This window comes from Plectropomus leopardus, chromosome 14 (genome assembly GCF_026936395.1).
Source record: "Plectropomus leopardus strain MGB_pleo_1.0 chromosome 14, ASM2693639v1, whole genome shotgun sequence".
NCBI classification, from domain to species: Eukaryota; Metazoa; Chordata; class Actinopteri; order Perciformes; family Serranidae; genus Plectropomus; species Plectropomus leopardus.
The window spans coordinates 6,808,360-6,829,790 of NC_142189.1; the positions used below are offsets into that span (position 1 = coordinate 6,808,360).

The 21,431-nt window shown below is 39.5% G+C and overlaps 1 protein-coding gene across 5 annotated transcripts in view; it reads right to left on the reverse strand.

Annotated features, from left to right (window-relative positions):
• zfyve26 (zinc finger, FYVE domain containing 26) overlaps positions 1-21,200 on the reverse strand; it is a 42,753-nt gene extending 21,553 nt beyond the window's left edge. For 2 of the 5 annotated variants that reach the window (XM_042500582.2, XM_042500578.2), the window contains exons 1-25: positions 21,075-21,200; positions 18,877-19,164; positions 18,630-18,705; positions 17,631-17,717; positions 17,333-17,482; positions 16,632-16,971; positions 14,345-14,469; positions 13,977-14,141; positions 13,805-13,893; positions 13,552-13,703; positions 13,009-13,218; positions 11,785-12,375; positions 11,075-11,239; positions 10,472-10,623; positions 9,749-9,992; positions 9,104-9,367; positions 8,802-8,921; positions 8,028-8,198; positions 6,691-6,924; positions 5,789-5,894; positions 3,528-4,384; positions 2,108-2,307; positions 1,607-1,711; positions 1,315-1,437; positions 825-1,001 (exon numbers count right to left, since the gene is read on the reverse strand). In XM_042500582.2, the coding sequence (XP_042356516.2) occupies positions 825-1,001; positions 1,315-1,437; positions 1,607-1,711; positions 2,108-2,307; positions 3,528-4,384; positions 5,789-5,894; positions 6,691-6,924; positions 8,028-8,198; positions 8,802-8,921; positions 9,104-9,367; positions 9,749-9,992; positions 10,472-10,623; positions 11,075-11,239; positions 11,785-12,375; positions 13,009-13,218; positions 13,552-13,703; positions 13,805-13,893; positions 13,977-14,141; positions 14,345-14,469; positions 16,632-16,971; positions 17,333-17,482; positions 17,631-17,717; positions 18,630-18,705; positions 18,877-19,073 (5,100 nt within the window). In that variant the 5' untranslated portion in view covers positions 19,074-19,164; positions 21,075-21,200. Of the gene's footprint in view, positions 1-824; positions 1,002-1,314; positions 1,438-1,606; positions 1,712-2,107; positions 2,308-3,527; positions 4,385-5,788; positions 5,895-6,690; positions 6,925-8,027; positions 8,199-8,801; positions 8,922-9,103; positions 9,368-9,748; positions 9,993-10,471; positions 10,624-11,074; positions 11,240-11,784; positions 12,376-13,008; positions 13,219-13,551; positions 13,704-13,804; positions 13,894-13,976; positions 14,142-14,344; positions 14,470-16,631; positions 16,972-17,332; positions 17,486-17,630; positions 17,718-18,629; positions 18,706-18,876; positions 19,165-21,074 lie in introns of all 5 variants that reach the window. The other 3 variants (XM_042500577.2, XM_042500576.2, XM_042500581.2) reach the window with 2 other exon arrangements.
• Between the last annotated feature and the right edge of the window lie 231 nt (positions 21,201-21,431).

Consider the following 21,431-nt stretch of genomic DNA (forward strand, 5'->3'; position numbering starts at 1 on the left):
TTAATCGGCTCTAGAGATGTCTCTCTTCTCGGCAATAAGATGGAACTAGATGGTTCTTGGCTTGTGGTGCTCAAAGCATCATAAAAGAAATTTAAAAATTTAAAAAATTGGGAAAAAAGACAACATACAACAAGACATACAACATATAAGATATCCAGCAGCGTTGTATATTTCAGAAATCATGACACGAATCATGACTCAAGACAATCCACAGAACATATTGTGAGTAGTTTTATGTTAGCACTATTTTCTATCTAACAACCACACCCTCCAACAGTATCACCGCCTAGAAGTAAGAGTGCATCTACTGGTAGCTCACTGAGCTGGTTAACATTACAGCTCAGCCGAGGAAGACGACTCTAATGTTTACACCTCGTGCTGTCATGAGCAGGAGCCTCTCGTCCATGAGTAGATGCATACTTGCTTCTAGGCGCTGATATGGTTGGCAGAACGGCAAGTTCCTACATGAAACTGCTCACAACGAGATCTGTCGATTATCTTGAGTGAGCAGGTCATGATTTTCAGATAGAGACATTGCTGTTGAGTTTTTTAAATGTGTTTTTTTTTGTGCTTTGAGCACCAAAAGCAGAGATTCATCTGGTTCCATTCATGTGATATGGTCTTGAGTTAAATAAATAAATAAATAAATGAAAAGAAATAAAATTAAATCAGAGGGCAGACATTTCTACAGCTGATATTTCCAACAACTGACACTAAAACAATCTACACTGATACATAGCAACACAGGTAAGTGGTAAAATATATATTTTTGATTTTGGGATGACTTGTCCCTTTAAAAATTATATTCGTGCACATTCACAAACCTTGGATCCCAGATGGAGGGCATGGATGTGACGTCGACGTGCTGGAGACACCTGCCTCTGGAAATGCAGAGTGAGGTAGTCAGCCAGGAAGTGACAGGAAGCCAATCCGGGGCGGCGGTCAAGAGCGCGCTCACACACGTCTAGACCGACCACAAAGTCTGACAGGCCCTCCAATAACTGAAAATAAAAAGTAAGGCACAAAAGGACAAAGTAAATCACCAAAAAGAGTGAGAATTTTTACAGCAATACCTAAGAATATCAAAGCTGAAGAGTATAAATGTGCTCTTAGAGCTTAAACACCCTATGAACAGATCTACATATTTACAAGGATTATGTCTGTTTATAGTGTAAACATCTGCCAGTTCAGTGAACTAGAAGTCAGGCTCAAATTCAAGACGCCTGACAATTTTACCAACATTGTTTAAAGCCTAAAATGGATTTCTATGCAAGTTAATTCTATGCAGATAACCAGACGTTAAGTGGTCTTGACCTGAAATGCTTCATCTGTTTGTCCCTTCTCCAGCAGATGAAGCAAATGCTCGGTCTGCAGCTGCAGTCTCAGCTGGTCAGATACAGGATAAAGCTCAACCCACTGCGCACAAAGAGCAAACTCCTGCAGAAAAAAAAGCCCAAAAAACAATGAATCACATTATACAATATAAATGAACCGATATGTGCTATACAGACAGAGATGTGTGTTAACTTGCACATTTTTGTTTGACATCCTACAGACAATGTGTGACAGTTTATTAAGTAAACTGCTGCAGGTGTGTTGCACATACTTTTGCTTCCACCATCGTCGACAGCATGGACTCAGAGTTTGTCTTAGACCCAGTTCTCAGCTCTTGCCAAGTTTCCCACGGCAACGGAGGCTGTAAATTCAATATCTGAGACAAGAGAAGAATAAAACACGTGGCATGTCACAAGATAAAGACAATTATGTCAATATGTTAACAGGTATGACACACACGAAAAATATGTACAATACATACAGCTCAGATTAAAAGTTCACTAAGGTGTAAAATGAGAACTCAAGTCAATACAGAATAAAGGTGACCAGAAGCAAGCTGACAGTGACACTGACTCAAGACTCAGGATAACTCTGATTACAAGGACAGGTTCATAATTTCCGCCTTTGTTATAAGCTCTTTCTACAGAATATTTGCATGACCACTTTGCTGTGGTATGATATATAGACATTTCTAGAGGTAAATGTAGCTGAGCACATTAATTCAACTACTGAACAATAGCTGCAGGAAACATCTCTCGGATAACTTAATTACCCAGTGATAGATGTCCAGTTCTTTCTTCTTGAGCTCTAAGTCTGCTCTCAGGGAGCTCTCTGTGCTCGGGTCATTGAGGCAGAACTCGAGCAGCTCCAGACAGGCGGACAGAGGCCAGCGCTCCAGAGCCTGGAGGGCAACACGTGCTCGCAGGTTAGCATCCTGCACGCGGAACAGCTGACCGATACCCTCATCTCCATCTGAGCATAAAAAACAAGATAAACAAGATTCTAGTAACATTTTTAACAACCCTTAGGTAAATGCTGTATTTGTTTTATCCAGTAATAAAAAGAAAAAAAAGTGAAAAAAAGACATGATTATTGATATATTAAAGAAAAGGGAGGAGCTGTTGATGTGCAGAAAAGTGGTAAAAAAAAGGATCAACATATTCATAAATAAAGCAACCTCAAAGAGTTTGGACCTGTAGCTGCTCTGGATTGCAACACTTTTCAAGTTTAGTGCAGCTTTCTCTCTCAACTGCTTTCAGTGGCTGCCTCCTGGTTTTGTTTGGTTAATATGTTAAAATATTTTATGTTATAATGCAATTATTTTCATGTTTCATAACTGTGATGCCACTCTGTCTCTGTGTTTTTTATGTAAAGATTGTTTAGTCTAGAAAATTTTAGAAAATTGCAAAAAATGGCCCATCACAACTTCCCAGATATCAGCATTTTTCATTTGCTCATTTTGTCCAAAAGCCAACTTCAATTTATTCCAAAATGGCACAGATTTTTTCAAAATATCACTAGTTTTTATTCTCTTTTCTTTTATCTGAGAATGTTATGGCTGAAAGCTGAAGGAAATTCTTTGTGTTTAAATGTTGCCCCAACAAACTTAGGCTAGTGTGATCATTTTTAAATTTTTTTTTAAATGGTGTTATTATACATACAAGTCTACTGGTGGGACTTATTTTACTTGGAGTATATAGGCAAAATCAGCCAACTTTTCAATCAAAAATATAATAAAGCTACATACGTTGATTATATCAATTGTTTTTAAGTTCAATAAACAGAAATAATATTTGACCAGAATTCCTCCCATTTAACCAGGACATTAAAATCTTCCAAGACAAGTGGAGCAGCACCATTTTCTTTTTACAGAAACCCTGTATAAAAGGCAGAAAATCAGTAAATCTGCAGAAATAAATTGAATGTTTGGTATTTTTCCTTATCAAATTACATTGATTGTTAGTAGAAATTGTTGCTAATTCACTGTTGATCAATGTAAAATACGGCGCGTACATGTAGCTGTGCAACAGTAAAAATAGTGTCAACACATTGGTTTCTACAATAAAAAAGCATCACCACAGTATTTTTCACATTAAATCTCATAATAACAAGTGCAACAAGTGTCCCTGAAGCCATCCCATTAGATTTCATATGCTGACTTTCGTTATAATGCACTAAGCGTCACTTCTCACCTTCTAATGCAGCGCAGGCGAGCAAGCGGTCTCTCAGCGCCCCCTCCTGGCTGCAGCCCTGTCCATACAGCTCCAGCAGACTGAGCGCTCGGCTCAGGTCTCTGGAGGACAGAGCCTTCTGGAAGGCCTCAGCAGCCACAGCCTGGGCAGCTTCTTCTTGTGGCCCAGACAGCAGGAGACTGACAAGGGGTTTCCCACAAATAACCGCCCCAAGTCCACCAGAACCTTCCTCGCCTTCACTTAATATGGTGCCCAGCAACGGTTCAGCCATGGTGTGAAGGTAAGCCCGGAGAATAGGGAACTCCTGCAGGAGGTTATCAGCTTCACGAGAAATCTGCTCCCCGTCTAGGACAACCTCTTTACGGCTGCTACGAAAATAACCAGACCATCCAGAGGACTGTGTCCGAGCAGCTTCTCCTTTGCAGGCGCTCAGACATGCCAGTGTGGCCAACAATGGGGAGCGAGACTTTAGGAAAGACAGGGCTGATGGTGTAAGGAGGAAAGAGCTTGAGGAAGAGGAGGAAGAGGAAGAGGAGGAGGAGGATGACTGAGATGGTGGCGAGGTGGAGAGGTTGGTGGGTGTAGCGGAGTGATCATCCTCTGAGGCCTCAGACTCAGAGCTCGCATCAGACTGAGGCTCTGTGATGCCCAGAGTCGACATGTGCTCCTGAGCGTGCTGCTGGAGCAGGACGGACAAACTGGCAACACCAAACACTCCGTCATCTTTCTTGTTATGATTGGAGTCTCTGTCCTCACCTGGACAGGAGGTCCACACGGGCAGAGTCTCACAGCATCGCTGGACAATCACCTGCTGCACGCTGAGCCGCAGACCTTCCTGCTGCAGCAAGGACAGCACTCTGGAGACAAAAAACAGGACATTTCACCTTTGTTCACCTTTTTAACACCATCATTAAGGTGGTAGTTTAGATTTTTTGGCTCCTCTAGGCCATTTAAAAGTACTGTTGCAGGACTTTTGTATAGCATCTTGTACAGTCTGTAAAAGGAAGTTAAAAAACAAACAAACAAGGAAATGGCCCCGAAAGGGTGCTTAAAAAACGATAGTAATTCTGTAACATAATTTAAAATCTGTAAAAAAAAAAAAATCCATCCATTTTTCCCTTGCTTTTTCAACATAATTTGCCAAAAATAATTTGCCAATTTTCTTGTGTTTTTGACAGAAATTGCACCATTTTGCTCAGGGGTTCAAAGGTTAATATAATTGTGAAAGGTGTATGAAAACAGCACAAAAACATTATGATGCTACACATTTCAAAGGGTTAATCTCAAGAGGTTTCTCTGGTTAAATAAAGGTAGAAGTGGGGTTGTACGTAGTACTTATCCATAGTCAGTGTATCACCTACAGTAGATGTAAGTCAGCACGCCGTTACATTGTCCTCGTCAAAGCCACCAGACTCCACTGACAATAACAGTGATTTTACCTCACAGAACACAGGAGCTGCTGATCGATCGCTGCCTCGATCGGTTGCTTTGTTTGTGTTACTGTTTGACTTAAAAGGGTTAGTCTGTATTTAACAAATTCACACAATAACACAAAGAATACTAACTGATCGAGGCGGGCGCAGACCAGCTCCCATGTTGTCAGAGGTTAAAATCACTGTTTTTATCAGTGGAGTCTGGATGTTTTGCTATAACGGCTTCAGTTTCTTGTCGGAAAGAGCTGTCTGATTGCAGGTAAAGCAGTGATGATGTCCTCAATATAGTATACACTCAAACTGTTGAATTGAACGATTGAATTTTTAGGTGGCAAAAATCCATTTTGCCGTTTCCCCCCCTCCACGCCTGCCTGTTTCTCCAAACTGGGGGTGTGCAAACAGACATCAACTGTAGGTCATACGCTAAGTATGTATAAGTACATCATACAACCCTACTTCAAAAAATATGAACTATCCTTTTGAGCTATCTCGGGAAGTAAAATGTCACAGACGGACCAAGTAGAATAATCGCAAATTTATTTTCCTTAATTATTATTGTCAACCAGCACAGTTGTGAGCCAATCAGCATTTCTGAAAAGCTTTTGGAAAAGTGTTTCCAACAATGAAACAACAAAAATAAATTATTATGCTTTGGATTTTAGTTTTTCTCGTGTAATTCATGATTAAACTCTGTAAGATCTTTTCAACAGAGCATCAGCTCTGAAGCATTTTAGCTGCAGTTCAGGTAACCGGAATAACAGGTGAGAAATAACATTGCATGCAAACTTTCAGGCTTGTGTGGTATTTGTTCACATTAACTGTGTGTACCTGTCAGGAGACACCTGTCTGTCAAACAGCAGGTGGGAGAGAAGCTGAAACGGAGTTTGAAGCAACACCAGCAGTGGATTCCCGAGCTTCACTTCACCGCTCTGATCTAAAAGAAACACCAAGAGATGAAAATGAGAGCAAAACCAAACAGAAGAGGAAATGTCCCTGACAGCTCCTGGTATTGTCACAGTTTAGAGTTAAGAGTTTGGTATAAAAAGTGAGCTCATACAGCACATATGGGTCTTGCCCCAAATTACATTTCTGAAATTATGAGGTATAAGTGACATGAAAATATAAGCCAACACAGATCCAGCCTCAGATCCTCAGGTTCCAAATTCATTCGTGATGCCACGTTTATTTATCAATTCATTTATATTTATTATTTCTCTCTCTATTTATTTTGCTGCTCTTACTGCATTTATCTTGTTCTTATCCTTCTGACGTCCTGCTCTTACCATCTTTTCATGTTTTAATTTATTAAAACATGAAACTTTATCCTGTACCTCACAGCTGCTGTAACAACACAAATCTCCCCACTGTGGGACTAATGAAGGATTATCTTATCTTATCTTATTTACTTGCTCTTATTCATATGTTTTTATCTCTTATCTTTGTTTTATCACCACTGATGTGATGCTGTCTTCTTGTATTATTTCTAACATAATTTTTATTGACTTTTATTGCTTTTATTCTTATATTTTCCAAGACTTTATTTATTTTGTACCTTAACTGCCTTTTGAGATCTGCCTGTTTTGTCACTTTTATTGCTTTTATTTGCTTTATTCTTGTTGACCGTTTGTGTTAACATTTTGTTCTTGCCTTTTTGTTTGACTGCTCTAGCAACAGCAGCTCTTTACCAAAAGATCAGCACTTCATCCCTCCTCAATAACACACTATTTTACCTTCTGAACCAAGGCTGCGCACCAACACAGATGCTAGCGTGTTGACATAGTCGAGGAAACTGCGCACATAATCTGGTCTGGCAAGATCTCCGTCTGGCTCGAAGGGGCAGAGCTGATCCAGAGAACGAAGCAGCTGCTTCATGCTGGATCGCACGGGGTGAGCGTCCAGCTCCAACTGCTTAAGACTGGCCTGTTCGACCAGCTGTGCCAGAAGAGCGCTGCCCACACTGCCGTCTGTTGAAACAAGGGGTAACATAAAACATTAAGATTTGCTAAAAACACTACAAGCTGTACAGCTCTTCAGTCCTGCAATCAATTTCAATAAAGTTATCCAAAATGTAATGATTTTACAAATGATCACCACAAATTCCTGGTTAACATACAACAGAGCTTCAAGAAGAATAAGTGATTTGATAGGATTAGCTTTTTTGTATTGTTCAAAATGTATTGTCGTTAGAAATTTGACTACCAAAACAAAATAAACAGATATTTTCGGATCGGAGGAACTCCTTTTGTTGTGTAAACAACTGCAAGAACTAGAAATGATCGTAGTTCTTAAAATGCAATTTTAAGGGATATTTATAGCTCCTTTCAGATTAGTGATGTAAGGACATGTTGTCTGGCACATTTTTAAAGAACAATTAGTTGTGTAAACAACATACACAGAATAGCACAAATAAAAGCTTGCAACACTCTTTCTTTCATTGTTTGTAACTTCTTGTCCTCTTAGGGGGGCTGGAGCCTATCTCCGCTGTCATTGGGCGAGAGGCGGGGTACACACTGGTCGCCAGACTATCACAGGGCTGACACAAAGAGACAGACAAACATTCATGCCCACATTCACACCTACGGGCAACTTAGAGTCACCAGTTAACCTGCATGTCTTTGGACTGCAGAAGGAAACCAGAGAACCCAGAGAGAAGCCACGCTGACACGCATAGAAGGGGCCCCCCACCCAAGGTCCGAAATTCACCCCAATCCAGTTTGAACTTGGGACTCTCTTGCTGTGAGGCGACAGTGTTAACAACTATACCAATGTGCTGCTTGCAATAACAACAAAAAAAAAGTAAGAAAACATGCAGAAATGGGACGACATTGAAATCAAGGCTTCAGAAGCATATATGTGACGGTTTTCACATTCATTCACACTTCAGAGATTTTTATTCATCAAAGTGTAAGTGATATCCTTATACCAACCAAGTGCCGGCTTACAGTGCATCGCTTTAGCGTTCCTATCGGCAGTGCAAATGTAAACAAAAAAGAAGCCCTTGGCTCCCTTGAACCGTTTGGTCCGAAACACCTTATTGCATCTGTTATATCAAGGTTACCATGCAGACCTGTTCCATCTGTAGCGGTGCTCAGGATGTGCAGGGTGGTCTCCAAACGCTGAGCGAGACTGAGCCGAGCAGCGATGCACTCTTCGCTTAGTGCTGGGTGGCAACACAGCAGCACCTCCTGGATGCAGCAACCAAACGGGCTGGCGAACACTTGGTCTTCACCAACAGCTTCTGTGAACATGCGAGGATCAAAGAGAGAAACAAAGAAACTCATCTGTACAATCAGTTATCCAAAATATTTTGCATCTGCAGGTTATTATGTGGCTGGGGATTCTCATAATTGGAGAGGCCATATGGCATGTTAACCCTTCGAATGCTGAGGAAATTGATTAGATTTCTTTCGAAAATATGGGGGGGAAAAAAAGGCAACGAGCAACTTGGCAAGAAATGTCCCGCAAATGCCATCAATAAGTAAATTTAGAAAATTAAATTTTTAAAAAAAGCTTGGAAAAATGTACAGAAAATGACATTACATGTTAAAAATGATGTTACACAATTCCAATTATTTTCAAGCACTATTTTCAAGGAATTCCCATGTTTGAATTTGACTTTCTTTTGTTTTTTTATTAATTTACTCATTTATTAGCTATTTTTCATGTAATTTTCTTGTACTTTTTACTTATTTTGGGTTATTTATTTTTAAATTCCCTTTTGCCTTCTTCCCATGTTTTGAAAGTAGACAAGCCAAATTGCTCAGGTTTCAAAGGGTTAATATTCATGTAGATAGACATTTTCTTATTCCCCTGATTTATGTGTTTGAGTATTTTTATTCACCTGGTTTGACAGAGCTCTTATTAGTGGCAGAGTGGTTCAGGATCTTGTTGATTTGCTGTAATACCATGGGAAATCCACAGATCCCCTCAGAATGAGGAACCTTTGGGTCAACTCTGACTCCTGGGGAGGCAGACAAGCAGTAAATATGAAAACCAGCATTACAACCTGTGCAAAGCTGCAAAATAAACATATGACATTAAAGTCTGGGTTTAATCTCCATGTTTGAATAAATATGTTCAATGATACATTATCAACAGTGCTAAAAAAAATACAAAAAAGACCCCAAAATTGAACTGGCATACCTCGAGCCTCCAGGCTGCTGCTGAGTCTGCGCTCTGCGGTGTCCAGCAGCTGTCGGGACGTCTTCCAGAGCTGACAGTGGCAGCACGCCAGGTCGAAGGCTGCCATGGCTGCTGGGCTGAGCTCCTCAAGCAGAGTGTAAAGGAGGCCAGAGGGGTCTGAAGAGCAGCGGCTCAGCCAGTAGCCGTCCTCTAATGAGGGCATCGGGTGAGTGGGAGTGCTGAGGAGACGGTCTGCTATGTCTGAGATGGAGTAGAAAGCCACACCTGCAAGAAAAACCACACACAAACACACGTCAGACACAATAATAATCAACCAATACCCGTAAATCAATAGTTTCTAGCTTCTTGTGGCCGTGAGTACAGGTGAATTTAATTTGTGCATTTTCAAAAAAAAAAAAAAAAAAATCGACATTTCACACATTCAACTGAAAAATCGCGTTTTTGTAAAAGAAAGTCATTTTCATGAGCAAAATCATTCAATCAAATGAGAGCAGAGCGGACACAGGTGGAGAATGAGAGCGGAGTGGACATTCGGACACCGGTGAAAAAAGTTTCGGTGTGACAAAGAGCATGAGGCCCTCTAAATAGCGTTTTTATAAATTGAGAGGAACATGAAGTCCAAAGTCTTAAAAAAAGATGTTAAACCTGCAGCAGCAGCACTTCCGATGGCCTGCAGGGTTGACCGCCCGCTGCTGCCCAGCCGAGTCCTCCCTGCGCCCGACACAGCTGCTGACCCCAAACCCTCCGAGGACGATGAGGATGAAGACATGGACTGGCTCTCCATCTTCTGCTCCACCCGTCCCAGCTCCACCAGGACGTCTTTGTAGCGCTCCATGAACACCAGCTCACCACAGCAGGCAGACGCCCCCAGATCAAACACCAGAGAAACCTGCAGGGAAGATGAAATATACACCAGAAAGGTTTATCATAAAGAGAAGATGTAGTAATGATATTGGTAGACGTGTTAGTGATATTAGTAGTAGTAACAGTAATAGTACTGAAAGTATTAAAATCTAAAAAAAAAAGCTTAATTTTCTTTCTTTTTCTTTATTTTATTCCTTCTAATTTCAATTTTATTGCTTTTATTGCTTTGGTTGTTTTAGGTCCATTTCTTTTTATGATATGGACATTTTGCATCTTGCATTACTTGTCCTCTGGTTTTAATTTTATCCTAACTCTACCCTTCATCTCGCTTGCGTTCAATTGGGCTGTTTGGCTTCCCATTGTTGTATCGCCGTCTATGTATCCCATTCTGGCTTTGCTTTGTTTATCAAAGCATTTTCTAAACTCTGTTTTTAAAGCTGCTATATAAATAAAGTTATTATAATTATTATTATAAAAACACATAGTCCAGCTGGCCACACAGACCTGATGAGCCTCCATGAAGTTCCCTCTGCGGATGCAGGACATGAGCAGAGACTCTGGAGGGGACAACATGGCGGGGACAAGCCAGCTGTGAGAACCTCCGCATGGACAAACATCCAATTCCACACAACCTGCTGCTGCTGCTCCTCCCCCATCTAACAAAGGATAAAGAACCATCCATTTAACCATTTTAATTTAACAAAAAATCATAAACATCTTCAGAAACAACTTTGAATTCTCCTGATGGACAAAAATCCAGATTCAGACTTCATTTAAGATGGGAATTCACTGCTAACAAAAAAGTATCTTTAATATCAATCAGCACTTTTAATACACGTCTTTGCATGAAATGTGCTTTATAAATAAAAACGCTTTGTCTACATCTTTTCTCAAGGAAGATGCAAGCAAAAAGTAACATAAGTAAACTATTACTCACATAGTTTCTTACAACTGCAATTTTCACCTAATTAATGGTAAAATAAGTTACAATGTCCAGTTCATTTAGCAAGATAAAATTTGATTGATGGAAAGCAATTTTTTTAAATATAACTATGTGGTTTCAACTGACCAAATCTATCAAAGCACAAGCTCTTGTTTATCTCTTACCTGATGCACTTGTGCTGACTTCTCCATTGTGTCTCTCCATGGAGGTTTGTCTCTCTGTGGCATGTCTCCCTGGTCTCTTCCTCCTCCTCAGGCTCGAGTTTTTGTTGCGTCCCAGAGAAGTTACAGGACAGCTAACCGCTGACATCTGGACGGGACTTTCTGAACCTGCATTTCAAGAATGAATGCCACAATTATATCAAAGCTCAACGTCCCCTAATGCAAACACAAGACACGTTAATAACAAAAAGTAAAGGAAGCGGATCAAATAAGCCACGAAATATGATCTGGAACTCATTTTTCAGATTATTCCGATACCACACGAATGCAGCAGGCTGCGGATGTAACTGGTAATTCTGCTACTTTCCTCTCAACAAATTGTAACCATTGTCCAACATTGCTCGGTAACATCTCAGTAACATCGTATTGAGGTGACATAGCCTGCCTAGATTAAATGAATATTTTATCTGATGACTGGTAAGAGAAATTTCATGGATCAGGCAGCAGTAGTTGTCAAATGTGCATGTACTATACCGAAGTGTCACGAAGAACATGAGGCTATATTTTAAATCAACTCTTTGGTATCAGCTAGAAGACACTGATTTTGTCAAAAGAATTAGTTCACCAATCACCAGTTATGCATGCAGAAAGGTACATTAAAAAACAAAAACAAACTAAAAGTAAACGCTGAAGACACATCTTGTCAACCTCACCACTTTCGCTACCCTGATTGCTGGAGATGATCTGCAGCCTCCAGTGAGCCTCTGCAGTGCGTTTAGACAACCTCTGCAGGCGAGCCCCGAACGTCTCGGCCGTCACTGAGCAGCCGAGGCTCTTTGCCGCCTCGGCCTCTCGAGGCAGCGCTCTTCCTGCCTCCTGTCCCTCCTGCTGGCCCACCACACACATGCCCTCCAATCCTTCCTTCAGCAGCTTCAGAAAACCCTCCATGGCAGTCACGTCGGCAAGAAACCCCCTGCAGCCCTGGATAAAGTGTCCCAACTCCAGGTGACTGCGGAGCTCTGCTATCGGTGAACTTAAACGCAGCTTCTGGTTCTCTTTTCTGCTGTACTCAGTCTCATCTGTCTTTGCTTTGGTTCCCAATTCTATGCTTGTGTTTCTTGTATCTGATAAACATTCTGAGTGATTGGCGTTTGAGTCTTTTTGGATCTGCTGAGTAAAGTCCGCAGTGGATAGGAAAAGAAGAGAGAAGATGTTCTCCAGGAGCTCCAGGCGAAACATGGCGGGCACGGCCTCCAGATAGAGCTGACACTCTGACAGGTAGTGTGGGAACAGCAAATGGCAACCTGGAAAACACAAACAAACATGTGTGTAGGTGCTGCCGTTGATGAAAATGACAGATGTGTGACCTGCAAACAATAACTCAAAAAAAGGTCTCAGCTATCAAAAGATAATTAAAAGTTTAGAAACATAGGAATGTCTTTGAAAATTTGTTTTTCCCAATGTTTTTTCTTGGCATCATATTTTATTGTCAACTTAGTTGAAAAAGTTATTTTAATAACTTTTTTTTAATACAAATTTTATTTCCATAGTATCTATACAAGCAATTACATACATGGCCGACATGCACTCTAATTGTACTCTACACTGTTTTTGATAAAGTCAGTGGCAGGATTTAACGAAATGAGGTACTAAGATCCCTTTGCAGCTGATACTAAAAAATAAACAAAGAAAGGAAAGCAAGCAATAAATAAAAAATATAATAACATATATAATAATATAAAAAATATTCATAAATAGATAAGAAACAACCAATATAACCAAACAAATTACCTATAAATAACTGCAGATTTTAACTGTTTACCCATACTTTTTTGCATTTGAGATTAGAATCAGTAAAAATGAGCAGACAGGAAGCTTTTATATTATCTGTCATCAAACTACATCTTCTCTGAAGAAAACAAACTCAGCCTTCATACCTTCTGAGGAAGTTGAGGTTTGATTTTGGTCAGTTTCTGCTTCAGACAGCTGCTGCTGTTGCTGCATGGACTCACAGTTGGTGCAATTTGAATACTTATGTGCATTTACACACAGAGCGTAGATGGCATACTTCATGGCACAGAAGCCCTGGAACAAAACTGTGTTCTTCTGCACACCAGAACCAAGATCACTGACGGCTTCAGCATCTTCTGCAGGGAAAAGAAACATTCATTGTCTTTGCAATTAACCCAAAAATGAATTTAAAGCAATGCAACGCTTTCAAAATGACTATTTTTTTTTTATCAGTTATTCATAATATTATACTATGTGTTACCTGTTTTTCTCACATGCCTCAATGATGAACAAAGAATTCAAAAAAGTCAATATCAGTTTGCAAACTCTCTCACATCTGGTACAGTATAATCTAAGTCTCATTTATCCAGTTATATGCTCAGTACCTCCTAAACACATGCATATTCGTTAAAATATTTAAAGCACTTCTGCCAACGAGTAGCGTTCCCTGAGCATTCCCTGATGCTGACCTGTTACTGGTGAATTTGGCAGTTGCTGCAGCAAATCCAGTATCTTGCGCTCCTCAAACTGAGCCAGGGGGGTCAGAGAATGCAGGATATAGAGGGCAGAGTGATTGTCCAGAGTGTGAAGCTGTGCCAGCAATGCCTCCATGGAAATCCCTCTGCACAGAAACAATCACAAATGAAGTCAATATTAAAAATCAATCATGATTTAGACAGAGTTAAATGAGAATCAAACTTCCTAAAGAAAAAAAATGCTTACGGATTGTTGTTTTTGCACCATTCAAGTATTCCAAGCTGAGAGGACAAAAGATTGGCAAACTCTTGCAGAACAGAGTCGCTGGCTGGTCCCTAAACAAAGAAGGTAAAGATTGTATCAGCAGCTGAAGAGGTACATGCAGATTTCTGGAGCACTGTATGATTTCAGCTCTGACCTGCTCCTGATGAAGGATGCTGAGCAGCGTTTGAGCCGAGCTCAGACTGCGACACTGAGTCCATCCCAGCAGCAACAGCAACCGAGACAAAGGCTGGAACTCCAACTTCAGTAAATCTTTGAGCAGAGTAAACTCCTCGTGTTTAATCAGGTCAAGTGCAGTAACCTACAGGAAGGAACCAATCTTATTACATTATTGAATTTCATCACACGTGGTTTGCTAACCAACTTAACTTTACTGTCAAAATCCGGAAGTAATTATGAAAAATACAGAGTCATGATTTGACTGAGAGAAGAATGTGTATTACTTCTCGTGGGTATTTAAATCTGGTTACAGAAACAGAGTAATATTTCCAACGGTTTACTCACCAAGACCTGCTCAAGGAAGTGTTTTCCACTGCTAAGGCACTCAAAGTAAATGGTCTTCCAAATGGATGGACGATCTTTGTGGCAACATAAACTGAGGGCCAGTTTCTCTGCTTCAGGAAGGTCTGCTATGAAGAGAAAACATGAAAACAGTAAAAACAAGCTGATACGTTTGCTTTTCTGGGTCCTCGATGGTGGAACAAACTCTCCGTTGACAACATTACAGCAAAAAAAACCCCTCTTCTTCTCTCTCGTATTGGGCTTCATTCACTAATATGAGTGTAGAAATGTTCTTACTTTGCACACAAAATAATGCACATGCAAATTTACCATTGGATTCATGTCACGTGCACATCGGCTAATTTGATTCTTACCACTGTGTAAATGTTAGTGCTTCAGAATCATTCTAAATTGACAGGCACGTGTCCACTATTTGCAATCAGCATACTACCACGCCCTCATTTCGTTATATAAGGACACATATTTGCTTAGAGGTGTATCAGACCTGCCCAGGTTTCTGCTGCTTCTTAGCTGATGTTTCAGTTTACATTTCATTGCACAAACTTGTGCTGTAAAACGACAAATAAATGAAAGCTGTAACCTTGTAAACCATTGTCCAACATTGTGTGTCTTATTGTTTTGTTTTGGGATTTTTGTTGTTGTTTTTTTTTAAATTCCCAGGCTTGCAGGGCTAAAAAAGTAATGTTTACCCACAGCTGAAAAATTGGCAATCAGTTCGTGGTCTTTTGTTAGCATCAGTGGCAACCACTTTTTAACAAAAAAATAGGTACAGCAAACAGCTAAATGTGCACCCAAAAATGAATTCATTTTTAATATTTACTGCATTTGTAAAAAAATATATATTTGTGTTACCAACAGAACCAGAACCAGACAGTGTTGCATGTGCATTGGTGCAGTTTCTTGCATGCACACAGGCAGCTCTTCTAGAGACAATGGGAAAGCAAATTAAGCTTTTTGGCTGTGGGGTGAAACCAGGAGGAACCAATAAGCACTGGAGCTCCAAGCAACACGAGCGGGAAGCTCAACAACATAACAAGGTGGAGGCTGCAAGGGTGGGAATACCACGGACGGTTCAATGAACACCGCCATCTGCAAGAATAAAGCTGCCAACAGGGACATACTTATTAAACGTTTTAACACGTGCAATATGTTCTGAAAAATTAGGAACTGTTTATATGCTGTCTTCATCTGGATCACAAATTACAAATACTTTTGTTCAATTACTATAGTACAGCTTTTAAACATTGTTCTATGTTGTATTTTCTCTGTACTTTTCACTTTGACTTTCACATCTTTTTTATCACCGCCCGTCTTTTGATTGTCTAATCCTGTCTTTTTTTGTGTTGCTTTTTTGTGTTGCTTTTTTTGTTTTATTGTGAAGCACTTTGAGCTGTACTGATTGTATGAAAAGTGCTCAATAAATAAAGTTTGTTGTTGTTGTTGTTTTCATTATAAGCTAAAGCATAAATGCACAGTATCTTTATTACTCAAAATATAAGGTGAATATAAACAATATTTTCAGTCTGGCAACTAAAAGTTGACACCTGGTAGGTAGCCTGGCAACCACTTTTAAACTAAGTGTTGAGCTCTGGCTCTGGTCAGTGTCATAAGTAAAATTCACAGAGCTTAATAAGAATCAGTGCAATCACTATTGTATAAAGTATAAGCTTAAACATAAACCATCCATTAATCATCACTACTGGTATGATACCACATTAACAGCAAATATGAACTCTAAATCTGCTTACAGATCTTTAGAATATGAACCAAAATCTATGCAGACACAAACAAAACTGCAGAGAAGCAAAAAATGTCACATGTAAAGTTCTCGTGTCACTGGGTAAAAACTGCTGAGCGTTTGCAGCCACAGAAGCAGAAGTGCGATTAAAAGAGGAAAAGAGGTGATGGCAGTGTTTGCTCTTTAAAACTGATAGCTAAGCCTCAGTTTATTAATATCTTATCGGTATGTGTACTATAGAAAATATCAACCTGACCGTTAAGGCAGCTCAGAGGAGGAACTGATTTTTAGGAACCTACTGTTTCACAAAGCAGTCTGGTCACACTGATTGACATGAAGTTAGCTTAAAGGGCCACATCACAAGTTCATAATGTAATCTGTGTTTTACAGCAATCCTGATTATCCAAAGGGAATTATCAACAAAAAATTATGCTTAACATTTCGAGATGAATTTCAAAGGAGAGAGAGGTTTACGCAGCACCACAACCAGTTTAATATGAGAGCAAACTTTCTTAAATACACTCAGACTACCTTGTGTATCCGGTGCGCTCCTTAACAGCTGGTCCCTCTGAAGTCTCAGCGCAGTGGAGCAGTAAACAGAGACGAGAGCGTCACAGCGAGGGCGGAGCAGCGAGCTCAGGATCCTCTCCTCTTTCAGGGGCCCGTCTCTGGCCGCCCAGAGCGCCTCACACAGCGCATCCAGCTGCCCGTCGCTTCTACGGCAGCCCCATGGCATCACAGACAACACGGCATATACCTCCTCCACCCACTCCTCCACCTTCTCCGGCCTCCTCTCCGGTTTTCCAAGTTCCTTCATCAGGTGTTGGATGAACGTGTGCTGCAGAGTTTGGTCCTCTGGGCATGACTGGTCCTGTAAGAGTTGGGGGAAATAAGGAAAAGCTGGTGCTTTAAAATGAGCCAAATGTAACTGAACTCTGACCTATGATCAACAAAATGTAATCAGCTCAGTTGTTGAGATATTGTGTTCACAAGAAAGGGATGGATGTACGGACGGCAACCCGAAAACATAATGCCTCCAATGCAGTTGTCATGAATGGGGAAATTAGCTATGGGACCAAAACTATTTTGTACCAGACTGTAAAAATGTTTATTTCTGCTGTGAAATTGGGCATTTTGACATGAGGGCATACCATTTACATTTTTGTTTTGTACTTGATATAGTTTTAATCACTTTGTGTTGCTTTATAGTTCTATTTTTTTTTTTGACCTACCTGCAAGAAATGTGCTAACGACTGGGCCAGTCTCGGCTTCTTTTTCTCCAATAAGGTTCGCAGGCACGAATCAACAGCAGCGTCTGTTGTTCTTGAACCCTCTAAGGCCTTTTGCTCCAACTGCGTGTCCAAAAAGGCCTGATGCAACTCCTGCTGAAAGATAATTTATCTCAGTCTACAAATAATACACTTGTGTGTACATAACATTGTGTCCTAATATAATTAAAGGTGAAACACTTTCTTATCTAGTTTTTACTGCCTCATAATCAAAAGTAGACAGTTGTAAAACAATAAAAACCTTGAGAACAGTCTCTGGTATGCTCTCTGAGCCCAGCTCTTCCAGGAGCAGCAGGAACTCCAGCTCTCTTCTGACGTTGGGAGAAATCTGAAGAGGACAGTAAACAAGAGTTATATCACACTGTTGATGATGATTCTGTTGCCTTTTTAACTCGTTTTACAACACAAGACAGATTGTGTTTGCAGATGACACAACAGTAGCGTGACTGATCTCAAATGGGTACAAGACAGCCTGCAGAGATGAAGTCTGAAAACTGGCAGGATGGTGCAAGGAAAACAAATTATCACTGATCATAAAAAATCCCTCAAAGAACTAGTAATAGACTTAGGAAAAAATGAAGATTTCTCCAGAAAGTCACAGACTTCACAAACTTCCCTGCCCTCACTGAAAGACGTCTTTAGATCACGCTGCGTCCACAGAGCCAGCAGCACTGACGGATGCAACTCACACTCATCAACATCTGAAAGGCGCTACAAATTATTAAAAACACACAACTCCAGGCTCAAAAACAGCTTTTGCCCCTGAGCCATCCCTAAACACTGTCTCCCCACCAACTCGACACAAACATCATAACAAAACTCCATGCCACAGGACTGACAACTGGAATGCTTTTTTGGAAATGAGGAAATGTCTAATAACTGCATATAGTGTGCAACAATATCTTTATATGGTGCAATAGTATTTGGCAAAATGTACAAATATTAGCTTTTGATATGCCACTTCTTTTTCTATTACTTTTTTATCTTACATTTTTGTGTGTGGGTGTGTGAGCGTACATGCATTTGTGGAATGTCCGTGTACCATTTCAGGAGCTGCACAACAAATTTTATTGTAAAATGTGAAACGACAACTAAGGCACTCTGTTCTGGTTCCAAAAGAGACTCTACTGTCGTTTGTAAGTGAACACTGTCCACAGCTTGAGGATGGTGTGAGTGGACATGCTGCTTCAGAGTGAGTAAAGTACAAATAGAGAGCTGTAATCGCTCTTCATAGTGTTACCTGCTCTTCTGTCCATTTCTCCAAAACCTGAAGCCAAAACCAAGCCAGTTTGTGTGGACTGCCCACAGACTGCCATCTGCAAAATAAACACACAGTCATTGAATATTAAGTTCACAAATATCAGGGTTTGGTTTTGGGATGAGAATTTCTGCAGACCACTGCATTATATTTTATTTATCTAATAATTCACATTTTCACACACAAGAAAAAAACGTAATGTCTGTGAACATGCAGCTTTGGGACTCACTTTAAACTGTAAGGATGGCACACTATAGCTTTTATTATGTCTCGTAGCTTTTCTGAAAGTCCTCCTGTTGAGTTAACCAGCTGTGGCACACACGCATTGGCCAGCTCCCACTCTCCATGCTGCAGACACCTCTTGAAGTACTCAAACAGGTCCCGAAGGGAGGTCTCAGCCTCACAGCCGAAGGGATGCATGGCCATTTTCACTGTGACACTCCTCTGCTCAGTCGTCACAACTGGACACGCACCTTTACTTTCGTACAGCCGAGGATGACGCTTGAGCTTTTTTCACCTCAAACAGAAAGAAAAAGCCGTCTAGTTTTATCTCATTCTCGTCTATAGAAAGAGCAGGAACGTAGTGGCCATAGTGTAATACATATAGACATGGAAGTTAAACAGGCAATAATGCAAAAAAAAAAAAAAATAAAAAATTATATTGGCTCAAACTACTGCCACTCACCCACCATGAATGGAAAGAGAGGTTATTGAAAGTCTACTTAATGGAGGAAAATCTGGCAAAACTTCATGTAAAGACAGTCAGGTTATTAAATCTACTAGCTCCTGCAATTATCAACTTTAGATTACAATTACTGATTTAATTGTGAATTTGATCTAAATCAACATCTGCTTCTTTTAATGTGTTTTTCTTTCATTTATTTACTTATATATTTATTTTTTAAGACACCTCTATGTGAAAGCACACTGCTATGATTTAAAATTTTTAAGTCCGTTTGTCAAACTATGAATAGTTATTTTTTACCTAATTAAGTTGCTATGTATAATTTAAATGTAAATGGATATTTTGTTAAAAAACACACAAAATCAAAACCAGTCAATTAATCAAAAAATACAGGAAGAAAATAAAAACAGAAAATTATAACAAAGCAATGAAAACAAAAATAGAACAATAAGACCAAACAAATAAATGTTATTTGAAACACACAGATACGTAATATGATGACTGTAAGGTCAATATTTGTACAATTACTAAAAAAACTTCTATATATAATTTCTGCATGCAAATAATCACAAAATAATTCAGGTTTAAAGTAAATAAAGAAAAACAGACAACCACTACAAAAAATAATTACTTGAAACATAACAAAAGCTGCAGGCTGGAGCAACAACTTATTTTTATAGAAATTCAGTTTAACAGAAATGCAATGGTTTTGTTTTTATTTAAATTTATTCTATTTACTTTTTAAAATTAGTCCTCACCTTTTCTGTCTGTCTTAAATGTTTATACTCCTCTCAAATCATATTGATTCTCTCTCATCTTAAACAACTTTTGGATACTTGCAGGTAGTAATTTATTGTTTACCTTTTACACGGTTAGTGCTGTTTTAATTAGTAATTAGTAATTAGTTTAATTATTTAATGCTTTAGGAGCATTTATTTATTTATTATTTTACTTACATAAATGTATTTATTTATTAATTAGACAATGAGTTAGTTGGTTCTTGACCAACAGCTTTGCTAACAGCTCATGTAACTTTCTTTGGAAGTACAAAAATGGCATTTGTTTTATTTCCTCATACTTTCCGCTTCCTCATGAGTGAACAATCAATTCTATAATTAAGTTTTTTTTATTTCCTTCATCAACAGTATTGCAATGGATTTGTTTACATTGACACGACTTAAATGGTTTGTAGTATAATTAATAACATGTAAAACACTCAGAAAAATTTATTTAAATTCAGACGCTTTTTACTTTCATTATCTGTTATAAGTTTGCTCTGCAAATTTGTTGCACGATTACCAAAAATAATACATTTTATTTACTTAAAAAAGCTACAATTCGTGAACATTTCAGTGGCACACCACGACACCCAGAGGCAATATCTGTTTCATAATTGTGAATGTTTACATAATTTATTTCCCATCTCATCTGCACCTTTAATTGTCTGAACAAACAAACCACGCAAGTTCAGACAGAAATGAAAACAATGAGCTTCTGTACTCAGTCAGCGAGATTAAAAACGACTTAAAAATACGCATTTAAAACGTTAATGTTCCCGCATTTAATGTTTGTCTTTTCTCACATTTGACAGCTCCCTTTCTGTCACTACTTAGCGTTAGCATTAGCTAAAATCTTGCTGACTGGCTTTAGCTGAAACATTAAGTTAGCTAACTTCCGTAACAGCCGGCGAGCAAACACATAAATTATTTACAGGTTAGCAAATATTCAGTAAAGTTACTTACTCATTTCTTTGTGTTGTTTCCCCCCGAAACTGGGGACTATTTACACTACTGGCTGCTGCTTTCTACCAACCTGTTATGCTAGGAGGCTAGGCGCATGTTAACGGAGGTCACGTGACAAAATCAGCTGATTCTCCGCCGCTGGTTGGTCAAAGGTTGGCACGAGGGGGGCGTTGTTTTCGCCTTCGCGTGCTGTCGGAAATGTTGAAATTAAAACAGGAAGGCACATAAATGAACAACCTGGCAAACTACTGCAAAACATTTGAGCATTATTTAACTTGTTAGGTTGATCTGTATCTGTAGGGTGTTAAATAAAACAGGCTTTGTTTATTTTATTTATATAGAGTATTTGATAGGGAC